Here is a 12,052-nt window from a genome sequence, read left to right on the forward strand (position 1 = left end):
CGTGCCGGCAGGAGCTCATAGGAATTGTAACCCATTAATATCTGGAGAACCACAGTTTGGCCACCCCTGGATAGGATAAACGAGTTCTGTGTCTATGCCCCGCAGGCGTGTCATCAGGCCAGGTGGTCGCCTTCGCTCACCAGGCACCCCACGATTAAAGCTCCTGCTTATTTGGCATTAGAGCACCAGCGAGCATGTGCAGAGTGCCTTTCGGTGGTGATCAACATCATCATTCCCTTAATTTCTATAACGCTTTACAAAAATAATATTCGCAAAAAGGAAAGGGAAACGACTGGCCCCTACCTCCGTGGGGGGTGACAATTTAAATTTTGACGGAGAAAGGGAGCGACAATGGCCAAAGGAAACCAGGAGTGCAACCCCCAGTAGGTCTACTTAGAAGTAAATTCCATTGCATTCACGGAAGCTTACTCCCACGTAGGCGTGAGGCGAAGAATTACGAAGCCGCTCTTTAATTTCAAAAGCGGAGGGAAGGAAAGAGAGCCTCGCTTGGGCACGGCCAGAAAGAGGGGGACCACAGTGGGTTTGTTAAAAGATAAATGTCATCAATGAATGCACCGCGGGCAGCGCTGCTTCGGGAGTGCTTGACGCATTCCTCGCTGCAACTTCTTCAACACGGCAAGATCGTCGACCCGTAGAAATGTCACTGAAGGGCGAACCGCTCCCCGTCAGCCGGTGAGGCTGGCCGCACTGAGCGCGCTACACTCCCCGGCCGGCTTTGGCAGGCCAAGGGTTAACGCGGTCCGGGAGCGACGCCTCCTCTGCGGGGCTGGTGCGATGGCCGCGGTGGACTGCATCGTGAAACTGGGAGGCAGCGCGCTGACGCACAAGGACCAGCTGGAGACGCTGCGGGCCGGGGCCGTGCAGAAGGCGGCGGCGCTGGTCGCTAAGCTCCACGGCGCTGGCGAGAGGCGCTGCATCGTCGTGCACGGCGCAGGGTAGGGCGCCCGCCGGCCGGGGATCCCCTCATTGCCGTTTCCCTGCCCGCTGCTACCGTAGCGGCTGAAGCTGCTTTAGACCGTTTATGCACTGGAGGTGTCACGCCCTGCTGCTGGCTGGAGTTTTAGTTGTGGCAGGTTGCCCCACCTCTTCTTGCACCCACATGGGGGAGCATTTGGCTTGATGTACCTCATCCGCCCCCGATTTGTGTTCCTGCGCAGGGGCTGGAGCAGTGAAGTTTCCAGTGCATAAGCGGTCTTAGAGCAAATAAATATGTGCTATTCTCACCCCCACGCCTGGTGCAGGCACTGGCTGCTTGCATTGCATTGAGGCTCTGTGTGGTTGAACCCGCGATTTCAAGACCCATTTAGGCCAGCACGGGATCTGGGTTTTGGCGACTGTGTTTTGACTAATATAAGCCTCTTTCGGATCTATTACAAGTGTGTGAGCACAAATATGTTTAGGTCCACTGACCTGCCTAACACAGACCTTGGCCTGTTTTTCCAGCTTTTTGAAATTGACCTTTCAGCTCAATTTTCTGTCTGGATGTTCCTTCTCACATTTTACGTATTTATCAAGCCCACTCTTATGGTGGGTTTAAATTTCTCTGTATTGCCTCTTCTGTAGGCCGAGAGAAAGTGGCTTGGCCAGACCTCTCCTGTCCCTCTTACCTGATCGCAGGTCCCTCTTACCTGATCACAAGGCCATCTCCTTGTGTGTGACTTCAAATAAGGAGGATGGGAGTGCCTTAGTTCTTTCAGTAGCCATTATCTTTCCATCACTTCTGGATTGGAATATCTCTTGTCATTTCTTGTGCACTTGATTCATTCTCTGCTTGTCCAGGCCTAAAGTCTGATAGACATGAAACCATCTACTACAGCTTGGTCTGTTCAACAGCCAGTGTGGTGTGGTAGTGAAGAGTGGCAGACTCTGATCTTGAGAACCGGGTTTGATTCCCCGCTCCACTGCATAAAGCTTGCTGGGTGACCTTGGACTAGCCAGAGTTCACGCAGAGCTCAGCCTCGCCTACATCATAAGCTGCCTGTTGTGGGGACGGGAAGGAAAGGTAATTGTAAGCCACATTGAGACTGCTTAAGTAGAAAAAGTGGGGTATAAAAAGCAGCTGTTCTTCCCTTCCCTGACAATCAACTACAGACGTGGAGTTGATTTATTATGGAGATTCTTTTTAAAAAGAATCAAAGGGAATTTCCTGGCTTTAAATGAAGTCTGTAGGATACACACATACCAAGTATATGTCAAATTTCTCTTTGCTCATGGGCAGAGGAGTGCTTTGCCAACCTGTTACTTGATTGGAAAATGAAGGAGCTACTGAGGTCAACCAAAACACTTTGGTGCCTGGAGCAGAAAATACAACAGTGCCTCTTCACCCCTGCCAGGCTGGCAAAAGTGTAAAAATAAACTAATCAGCAGCATGCAGCCCTTAAAAGGACATCCCCCCCCCCCAATCTGTTGACCCACCCTGCCGCCTAATGGAAGAGGCGGCTGTGCTTGCTTGTTGTGTTTATCACCAGGAGGATGAAATCATGGGCACTTCAATCATTTCAAGTGACATTTAGCATGTGATAAGCTTACAGCCTCTTAGGTTTCTTCCCATGACCAGTCAATTCTTGTATCTAATACACAATGCCAGGTGCCATTTGGTGACTTCCTAACCTGACCCTTGAAGGAGAATCCGCTGTTTGTCTTTTTCTTCTTGTTTTGCTTTGCAGTGTAAGGTAATGGCCAGAAAGACCCTGACAAGAAGGAAAAATGCAAGATTTCAAGTCTTATCTCTAATCCCAGAATGATTGGACTTTGACAAATGATTCTGCTGGGGCCAGTTGTGCAGTTGGAGTATTAATGGTGGCATTTGGGCCTGTTAATGTGGGGGGCTAAAGAGCCATCTAAAGCTGTGACTGTTTGAGAAATCATGGGCTGGGCAGGACAGATACCAATCTGTTTATTTCTAAATCAGATTTGAATGACTGTTTCAAGTTTCAGCTTTAGCTGAAGCTTTGTGGTAACCTTAAAAATGAAGTTATGACCTTATGAATTGCTGCTTCTTGGTTTTTTTAAAAAACCCTCCACCCTCCTGGAAGCAGCCTCAGCAGTTATACAGTGTGCTAGTGGGTAGAGCATCTGCTTTGCACTCAGGAGGCCCCAGGCTCAATCCCTGACATCTCCCAGTATAAGGACCAGGCAATAGGGGGCATAAAAGACATCTGCCTGAGACCCCAGACTGCTTTTGCCGGTCAGAGTAGACAATACTGGCCTTGATAGGCCATTTGTATGGCTGAGTCTGAGGCAGTTCCAAGTTTGTGTTCATTTACTTCGAGTATGGCTTGGTAATGGGAGCCTGGAACTGAGAAGTTATCCTCTATCTCACCCACCAATCTGTGTACCTCCAAGTTTTTAAAATTCTGCCATTAGAGTGGTATCATCTGCATATCTGAGGTTGTTGATATTTCTCCCTGCAATCTTGATCCCAATTTGTGACTCCTCTAATCCCGCTTTTCTCATGATGTGCTCCGCATACAAGTTAAATAGGCAAGGCGACAGTATACAGCCTTGTCGAACTCCTTTCTCAATTTTGAACCAATCAGTAATTTCAAGTTCAGTTCTCACTGTTGGTTCTTGACCTGCATATAAGTTTCTCAAGAGACAAATAAGATGCTCTGGTATTCCCATCTCTTTAAGAACTTGCCACAATTTGTTATGTTCCACACAATCAAAGGCTTTAGCATAGTCAGTGAAGCAGAAGTAGATGTTCTTCTGGAACTCCCTAGCTTTCTCCATGATCCAGCGTATGTTGGCAATTTGATCTCTAGTTCCTCTGCCTTTTGGAAATCCTGCCTGTACTTCTGGAAGTCCTCGGTCCACATATTGCTGGAGCCTAGCTTGTAAAATTTTGAGCATAACTTTGCCAGCATGAGAAATGAGTACAATGGTGCGGTAGTTTGAACATTCTTTGGCATTGCCCTTCTTTGAGATTGGAATGTAAACTGACCTTTTCCAATCCTGTGGCCATTGTTGAGTTTTCCAAATTTGCTGGCATATTGAGTGTAGCACTTTTACTGCATCGTCTTTTAAGATTTTGAATAGTTCAACTGGAATGCTGTCACCACCACTAGCTTTATTGTTGCTCAGACTTCCTAAGGCCCATTTAACTTCACATTCCAGGATGTCTGGCTCCAGGTCAGTAACTACCCCATTGTGGTAGTTACCATTCTTAATCTTTAAGAATGTAAGGAGAGCTCTGCTGGCCCATTTAATCCAGCATCCTGTTCCACACATTTGTCTAACCACTTTTCCTCGAGGACCTTGATGTTGCTTGCGAGCACAGGTGTTCAGAGGGTTACAGTCTCTGAATATGGAGGTTCTCTTTGGTCCCTGTGGGATAGTTGCATGGCAGGCTTACCACTGGTGCTGTGAAAATGGAGCAGAGATGTTCTGGGACACTGAAAAAGGGGCAGACTAAAGTGGGAAGAGTAATTGGAAGGAACCGGCACATACTAGTTTGATTCCAACCAAACAGCAGCTGTCTGTAAAAAACAAAACTTGTCAGGTCACCGTATGGTAAAAGAAATCCTGTTTGGCTTTCTGAAGGTGAATTTGTTTTGAAATAAGCAGTACAGCAATTATATTAAATTAAATATATAAGAAAGATGTAAGGGTAGCTTCTGGGGTTCTAATGAAGCCTGCCTCACTAATAAATTCATATGCTTGTATGTCTGTTTTAGAAGTTGTTAACAGCCATGAGCTGAGTGGTCGGAAGTAGCAGCCTATAAGTATGAAACATAAATAAATAAGTATATAAATGATAAAACATTTTTACTTAATATGAGCCTTTTTGCTCAGCGATTAAAATCGTTGCAGCTTGACTGCATGTCCTGTTCTCTTTTTCAGACCCTCTCCCAACTATCTATGGGCCTGCTTGGTCCTTTTTAATTGTTTGCAGAGTTAGAATTTGCCAGGAGGAGTCGAGCACCAGGCTGCTTAAAACAGTGGTACTCAACCTTCCTAATGCCGTGACCCTTTAATACAGTTCCTCGTGTTGTGGTGCCCCCAACCATAAAATTAAGCACGTGTTCTTTCACAGAAATTTAACCAAAACTGACCAATGGCATGAAGATCCATTGCTCATGATTGTATACAAATCCCCCCCCCCCAGGGTTTCTCAGTTCAGTTCTGCAGGAGGAGCGGGAACAGTGTCGGTGCCCCCCCCCCATGCTGCTCGCCCTGCCGCAACCCCTGTGAAAAGGTATTTCGACCCCCAAAGGGGTCCCGACCCCCAGGTCGAGAACCACTGGCTTAAAATAAGAAAGCATCTTTATTAAGAAGAGAAACAACTTTGTATAGAAAGAGAGGAGAGAGACCTAACTAATTGTGTTCTTCTGCCTCCATTTTGCCTGTGGTGCAGGCAAGCAGGAAGGAAGTGTGCTGAAAAGAGCAGGGAGTCTCCAAATGAGCCAATCAGGGCATTGGAAGAGACTACTTGAAAAATATCAGCAAGTTCCTATTCTAAGTACACATCTCCTCCAATGCTCCCTCCAATGCCCTCTTTATATTCTGTTCAGTCGTGCACACGGTGGATCTTATGTATTCCAACATTAATAAATCCATCCTTTGGACTGGGCTACAGGAATATGCTGTCGGGGGAATTGGTCCTCCTTAATTTGTCTTGTCTTTGGAGGAAATCACTAAACGTCTCTCCCATCCCACCCCACCCCAGTTTGGGGAGCATTGCAAGGGAAAAGCTTAAGAAACTCTGACATTTTTTGTCATGTCTACCTTCCAGCAGGTGGCAGTAGTGTTCATCCTACAAACTTCAGGGATTTGATTTGATCTCCCTACTGTTTTGGTTCCAGAAATGCTTTCGGGGGCAACGCAAAGCAGGTATTTGAGGATGGATTATAGCTTAAGAGAGAAAGATCTAATAGCTATACCCATAACGGGGAACAAAATTCTGGAAAATACTGGTGAGGTCAAGACTCAGGTGACTACAATGGCAGAGAATGGCACGTGTTTCTCTGGGGTCTGATCACTTGTTTGTCCAAGCTCTACATCCATTTGTGTACAAGCAATATTTAGAACTATCAGTCCAAAGCACATCTTGTATTCACACGCTGTTGTACATTGTGCTATCCTTGTAACTGTAATTTGCAGTGGGATTTTCCAGTGTAGACTGCTGTGGCACCAAGATAGTTGTACCCACACGCTGTTAATGCGCTCACAGATGGGCTTGAACTAAATTTCCAGTGGGGAACCAAGTGGCCTGCGTTGTTCTCTCTTTTGTTTCATCTTCACATAATGTTGTGAGGTAGGCTAGGCCAAGAGTGCCTGGCTGGCCCCAGGTTATCATGTCAGCTTCCCTGGCAGAGGAAGGAGGTATCCTTGGGTCCCCAAGACCCTAGTTGGACATTCCAAACACAGCACCACTAGCCTGGTGTTCCTTGGAGCTTTGCTTTCTCTCTGGGTGGCTGGCAGGTGTGGCACAGAGAAGAACTGACCTCAGGCAGCAGACATGGGGGTCCTGTTCAAGAGCAGCAGTAAAATGTGGATTATTTTAGTCTTATTATGCTACTTCTATGGTAGCTGCCATTTAGGCTTCTTGCCGGGAATATGCGGCCTGTACATTGATGAATATTGGCTTATTATTCAGGAAATCGGTTAGCTCCGTGGGTTCAGGAACATACAGACACTGGAATCATTGCAGCTCTTTATTGGTGATGATACATGATACAAGTAACACCAAGAGCCAGTTTGGTGTAGTGGTTAGGAGTGCGGACTTCTAATCTGGCGAGCTGGGTTCGATTCTGCACTCCCTAATCACCTGGGTGACCTTGGGCTCACCACGGCACTGATAAAACTGTTCTGACCGAGCAGTGATATCAGGGCTCTCTCAGCCTCACCCACCTCACAGGGTGTCTGTTGTGGGGAGAGGAATGGGAGGGCGACTGTAAGCCGCTTTGAGCCTCCTTCGGGTAGGGAAAAGCGGCATATAAGAACCAACTCTTCTTCTTCAAGTAGCACCAAGACTTCACTGAAATCAACCACAATATGCCTCCCCCCCAGTATATACACTAGTTAAATAATAGATTGACCCATGGCTGAGGGTGATTGGTTACACACAAGGTTTAAGCTGAGTAGATCCCTGGAGGATCCTGCCGCAAGCTGATCAATCAAGCTGCGGCTAGTCCGTTTTAATCCACACAGGCTCCCCTGGAGAGGTAAGCCAGCTCTGAGTCAATCAGAGGCTGAGAGTCTCGATCCTGCCTCAGACCTCAAGCTCAGTCCTCGGCAGAACTGCATATACAACAAAAACATGGGAGTTGCCGACTAGGCAAGAAACAGGCCAAATTGTCTCTTTCCCAAGGAATGTGCTTCCTCTATGTCTCAACCTCGGTGTATTTTTACAGCCTCCCTCCAGCTTGCCTTCCTCAACCTGTCATTTTTCAGTTGCTGCTGATAAACATGGATTAGCTCTGGGAAGAGCCAAGCTGGACTTAAAGGCTGCAATGAGTGGCACGCCGTTGGTATGGGACTAGTGGGGCATTGTCTGCAGCGATTGGGTTACGTTCAGGGTTAGTATGCCGTGGGTGGCTCTGCATAGGCACCAAAGCATCTGTGGCATGTATTGGAGCCAGCCAGAGGATCCGTGACATGCGGTACTTGAGAGCAATGTGCTTTGATGCGCAGGGGCTTAGCCCCATGCTCTGAACGTGTTTCAGGAACAGGTGTGAAGATCTTTCAATTACCACCTGCCCAGCAAACTTTTCAAAGGCCTGAAGAGCCAAAGGGGGCTGCTATCCCAGGCTGATACTCAAGTGACTGAGGGGTAAGGCGTGCAGCTGGCACCAATTAGACTGCATGTCAGTTTTGATCATCAGTGGCCCCTTTGCCTTGCATCCTAAATAGGACATGCACTTCATCATCTTTTATAGAGTCAGGAAGGGATGGCTGCACAAAGCCTGCCCCAGGGTAATGGCTGATTATGGTGGAAATCCTTGCAGTGCCTGATGACAGCCAGGCAAAAGCACCAGCTGAGTCCTGGTTAAACTTGGATGCTACCCATGCAAAGCTTGGTTGTTCCACATACTTAATACGTGTGCCAGATGCTGGTAACCCAGGTGGGTGCCATGCAGGCATGCTTAACTAGGCTTGCTTAGGAGGGGTAGCAGGCCCAGTTTCAATGAAATCTTGGATAAGTGCAAAGTTCTGGGGAGCAGCAGGTTTTTACTTTTATGGTCATTATGACCAAATACAGCCTTAGGCAAAAGGAGAACGGGGCCAGTGGCTGGCTGAGCTTTTTTGAGGTATTCAGGAAGGTGTGTGCAGGCAGAAGATCGGCCCTCGCTAACTGCCAGTGTCTATTGTCATTTATTTATGATTTCAAGTTGCAAACTTAAAATCCCCATTTTTTGAGAAAAATCTGATGAGTGTGGGACTGGAAAGAGGATAGATCTTTCTATTGCAGTCGGGATTCCCGCCCCTTCCCCTAAAAAAAATTGAGGATGCTCTAATAATTGAGCATCCACAGGATTTGCTTGCATCTTCTCCAGCCTCCTTTCCCCCAGCTGTTTTCCCCACTGAGCGGGGAAAATAGTAAATATACTTCATCACCATCTTTTATGAAGTCAGGAAGTTCGCTCAGTGCCTGCTGAATTCCCCACTGAGTGGGGGAAATGTCCTCTGATTTGCTCATGTTCCATCATATTCCTTTAGTGAAAGATCAGTCACAGGTACTGAGCTGCTGCCTAAATGTGGAGATGAATTCTGATTGTGCTCCGGTTTCATACCAGTATAATTGCACACATCTGTACAGTTCCTGGCTCTAAGGCCTGGCTGGAAACGCTCGATTTAGCTCAAGAGGCCACTAACTTGATCCCCAGTGGTATCTGCTGTGAAGTGTTGCTGCTCCGGGATCAGACATATCAACAGAGATTGATTTCTTTAAGAGCATTTCAGAGGGTTGCCTTGTTGGTCTGTGGTAGAAGAGAGAGGTTCAGGTCTAATAGACTAGCAGGGGTTTGTGACAAAGGGAGCTTTGACTCCAAAGTTTATATTCTGAAAATTGTATTTATTCAAAACATGTATTAGTTACTTTTCTACCTCGAGGCAGCTTACAACATAAAGAACAACAAAAACATAATAAAATACGCAGACTACAAAGCACTACTTTAAAATCCGTAGCTTCAAAATGCCAGGAGGCAAAAGAATTTACATACTATGGTCCAAGAATGCCTTGTCTTTTTTATGAGCAAAAGGCCCCCAATGCAACAGCAATTAACCTTGTGAGGAGAGGTTGGAATAGCCTGGGCATACCAGTCCGTTTGCCATGAATTGACTTGAATATGAGGGCCGCTATCGTGTCCTTGACAATGGCTTTTAAATGGCTTTCCTGGGGTTTCATAGGAATTTTGTTGAATCTTATGTTTCTCCTTTTATCACAGGATCTTTTCACCTTGTAATTTAGTCCTTACAATAGAAACTTTTCAGATGGTGTCATAGGGTTGGGTGCTTCGGGGCGCTTCAGCTACTACAGTGATCATGGAAGCCCGAGGCGGCTGGCCACCTCGGGCTTCCGTGATTGCCGAAGCAGCCAAAGCATCCAACCCTGTGGCCCCTTAGCAGCTCACAAATCCATCAACAGATTCGTCTTCCGCCACCCTAATTCTGGCACCGGATACTGGAGGTGGCATGACTTCATTATGTTTTCATGCAGCTTCTGGAACTTGGGATGTAACAGCAAAAGTTCATTTGTTCCAAAGTTTGGGAGCCAGTAGCATAAAACAGCAGTGGGAAGGTCACAATGCCAAGCCAATTGGAATATTCTGTACTTTGGGTTCCCCACGAGAACACATTTTTCGGGACTACTGGAAGATATAATTTATAACTGCTTCTCAAGGCATTTTGCGTTCCTGCTCTACAAGGCCCTGGAGATACGTAAAGCACATTATTCCATTTGAGGCTGCCCAGAATCTCTTAATGCATAATTGCCATTAATCAAGGTCAGGAGCAGGTGTTCTCCAAGTGAGAGGGAAAAGGAGATTTCCCAGTATGCAGAAGGGGGGAGGGGCAGATATAGTATCAGTGACGGGCCTTTAGTTACACACAGACAGAGGGGCAATACCAGGAGGCCGGTGTCAGGAGACCAGCTCCCCTAGGAGCAGAACCAGGCTGTGAACAGCCATTAAGTTAATAGCCGTAACAGAATAAATCTAATGTGTGAAGTCAGCATTGACTCTGAAGAATTTCAGCTGCAGAGCTTGCCTGTTTTCTTGTACGTCTTGGAAGGGAGAGTGTTGCGCAGATGGGATAGATGAGTAATGCTTTCAGGGCTGGGGAGAAGAGTCACAGTGAAATCCCATGCGGAAGGAGTCCAATCTAAGCTCATAGAATCACACTGTTAGTGGTCTGACTCCGGGTGCCTATGCATCTTGTTGGTCAGGGTAACAAAACCTGAAAAGTGGGTGACTTCCTCTCTGTGGCAATGGTGGGTGGGCTGTTAATTTTCAGACTCCCCCAGTAAGGATGTGAAATAGATGTCCCTGCCCTGGAGTTCGGGATGCGCTTCGAGTGAGTTGGCCTGCGTGCCTCCTTGTCATGCCCTGTGGGAAATGTAGTGCAGAGGCAGGCAAGTAGCAGGTTGTGCAAAGCTTCCTGGATGATTGGTCAGTTGCAGAACTGGACATGAGGCTAGGCTGTTTCACCGTAAATGCCACTTTCAGCTGTCAAGAGAAATGGGCAGAATGGAGTTCCATATATTGGAATGGGTTGAAATCGGAGACTCCTATTAAAGCTCCCTCCCTCATCAATATCAGTAAGGATAGTGGGTTGGGGTTAGAGAAGACATGGAAGGATACAAAACAGGAAGCAGAAAAGGCTCATAAAATGAGCTTCAAAGTGCAATGACTTGAACCTGAGTATCACTTATGTCCTACCCACTGACAAAACTGACTTTTGGGGGTAGTTCATGCATAACAGCTGAGAACCTTCATGTGATAAGGAGGCATTTATGAATCAGTGTTCCAAAGCTTCTGTGACATAGCACTTCACAAACCCCAGACCTGGGAAGGCTCCTCTGTATTTCAGAATTGCACAAAACTCACCTTTCCAACATAGACCTGCAGTAATAAGAAGCAGCAGGATTTTCCTTTCTATTAACCTTTCTATTAAAAATAGAATTTATGTTTTAATTATTTTGATAACATCACTTTAACTCTCAAGACTACCTTATTTTTTTTTGTTTTTGTTTCATGCAAGTTTCTAACCTACAGTGTGCGAATGGGATGGAACTGTAGTTTTATTACCTGTAGTCATATTTTTTCCCTGTCACCCCACCCCCAATATATGGTTTGAGAGGCACAGACGTATGGGACAGCAATTTTACTGAAGCTTTGCAGGCCTGATCCTGATCAGTGCCTTCATCGCAACCCAGCGGGAACCTTATTGATGCTGCCTTGATTTCCATGATAAAGGTGATAACAAAACCCAGTCCATAGTATATGAAGTACACGCAGTTCTCAGGGTGGAATATGGCTGGATCTTAAATCAGTTGTCTTGAGTGGCTCTTAAGCACATAAGTATTATGGACCATGGCATGGTAGAACCATGTTTCTGCTGTCCAAAAGCTCTTGCATTCTTAGGGCCTTGTATGAGAAGGGGAGCTTGTTCATGCAGCATGGCTTAAATCCAGCTTGGGCAGTAGCATTTGGCATCCCTGAACCCCCCCCCCTCCCAGCACTCTATCAGGCTTTGTGGGATTCTTCTGGCTCCCCTCCTGCCTTGTTTCTGCCACTCACTTCAAAACAGCTGCCCCATTTCAGTTGGGAAGCAAACTCTGCAAAACCCTGCCGGGCATGATGGGAAGTAAATGCTGCCAGCACTTTTAACAGTAGGCTTTACTGAGAAATAAATGTTCCCTTTTAGCCACTGATAAATGTCCAGGATTAGGATGGTGTGAAGTCGTGAGTCAGTCAATTTACACTCCTATTTCAGCAGTCATAGCCTCGGGGGGGGGGGGGGGTCATTATTTGTCCAGTTATTTAGAATAAATTTTTCCTTGAAAAATGAATGACAAATTGTGCGGTGA

The 12,052-nt window shown here is 46.5% G+C and overlaps 1 protein-coding gene across 2 annotated transcripts in view; it reads left to right on the top strand.

The window, feature by feature from the left end:
- Positions 1-329: 329 nt before the first annotated feature.
- The window catches only part of LOC143836138 (uncharacterized), a 45,394-nt gene continuing 33,671 nt past the window's right edge, over positions 330-12,052 (top strand). The window contains exon 1 of one of the 2 annotated variants that reach the window (XM_077335011.1): positions 330-956. In XM_077335011.1, the coding sequence (XP_077191126.1) occupies positions 796-956 (161 nt within the window). In that variant the 5' untranslated portion in view covers positions 330-795. The remainder of the gene's footprint in view (positions 957-12,052) is intronic. The other variant, XM_077335010.1, reaches the window with a different exon arrangement.

The sequence above is a fragment of the Paroedura picta genome, chromosome 4 (genome assembly GCF_049243985.1).
Source record: "Paroedura picta isolate Pp20150507F chromosome 4, Ppicta_v3.0, whole genome shotgun sequence".
NCBI lineage: Eukaryota > Metazoa > Chordata > Lepidosauria > Squamata > Gekkonidae > Paroedura > Paroedura picta.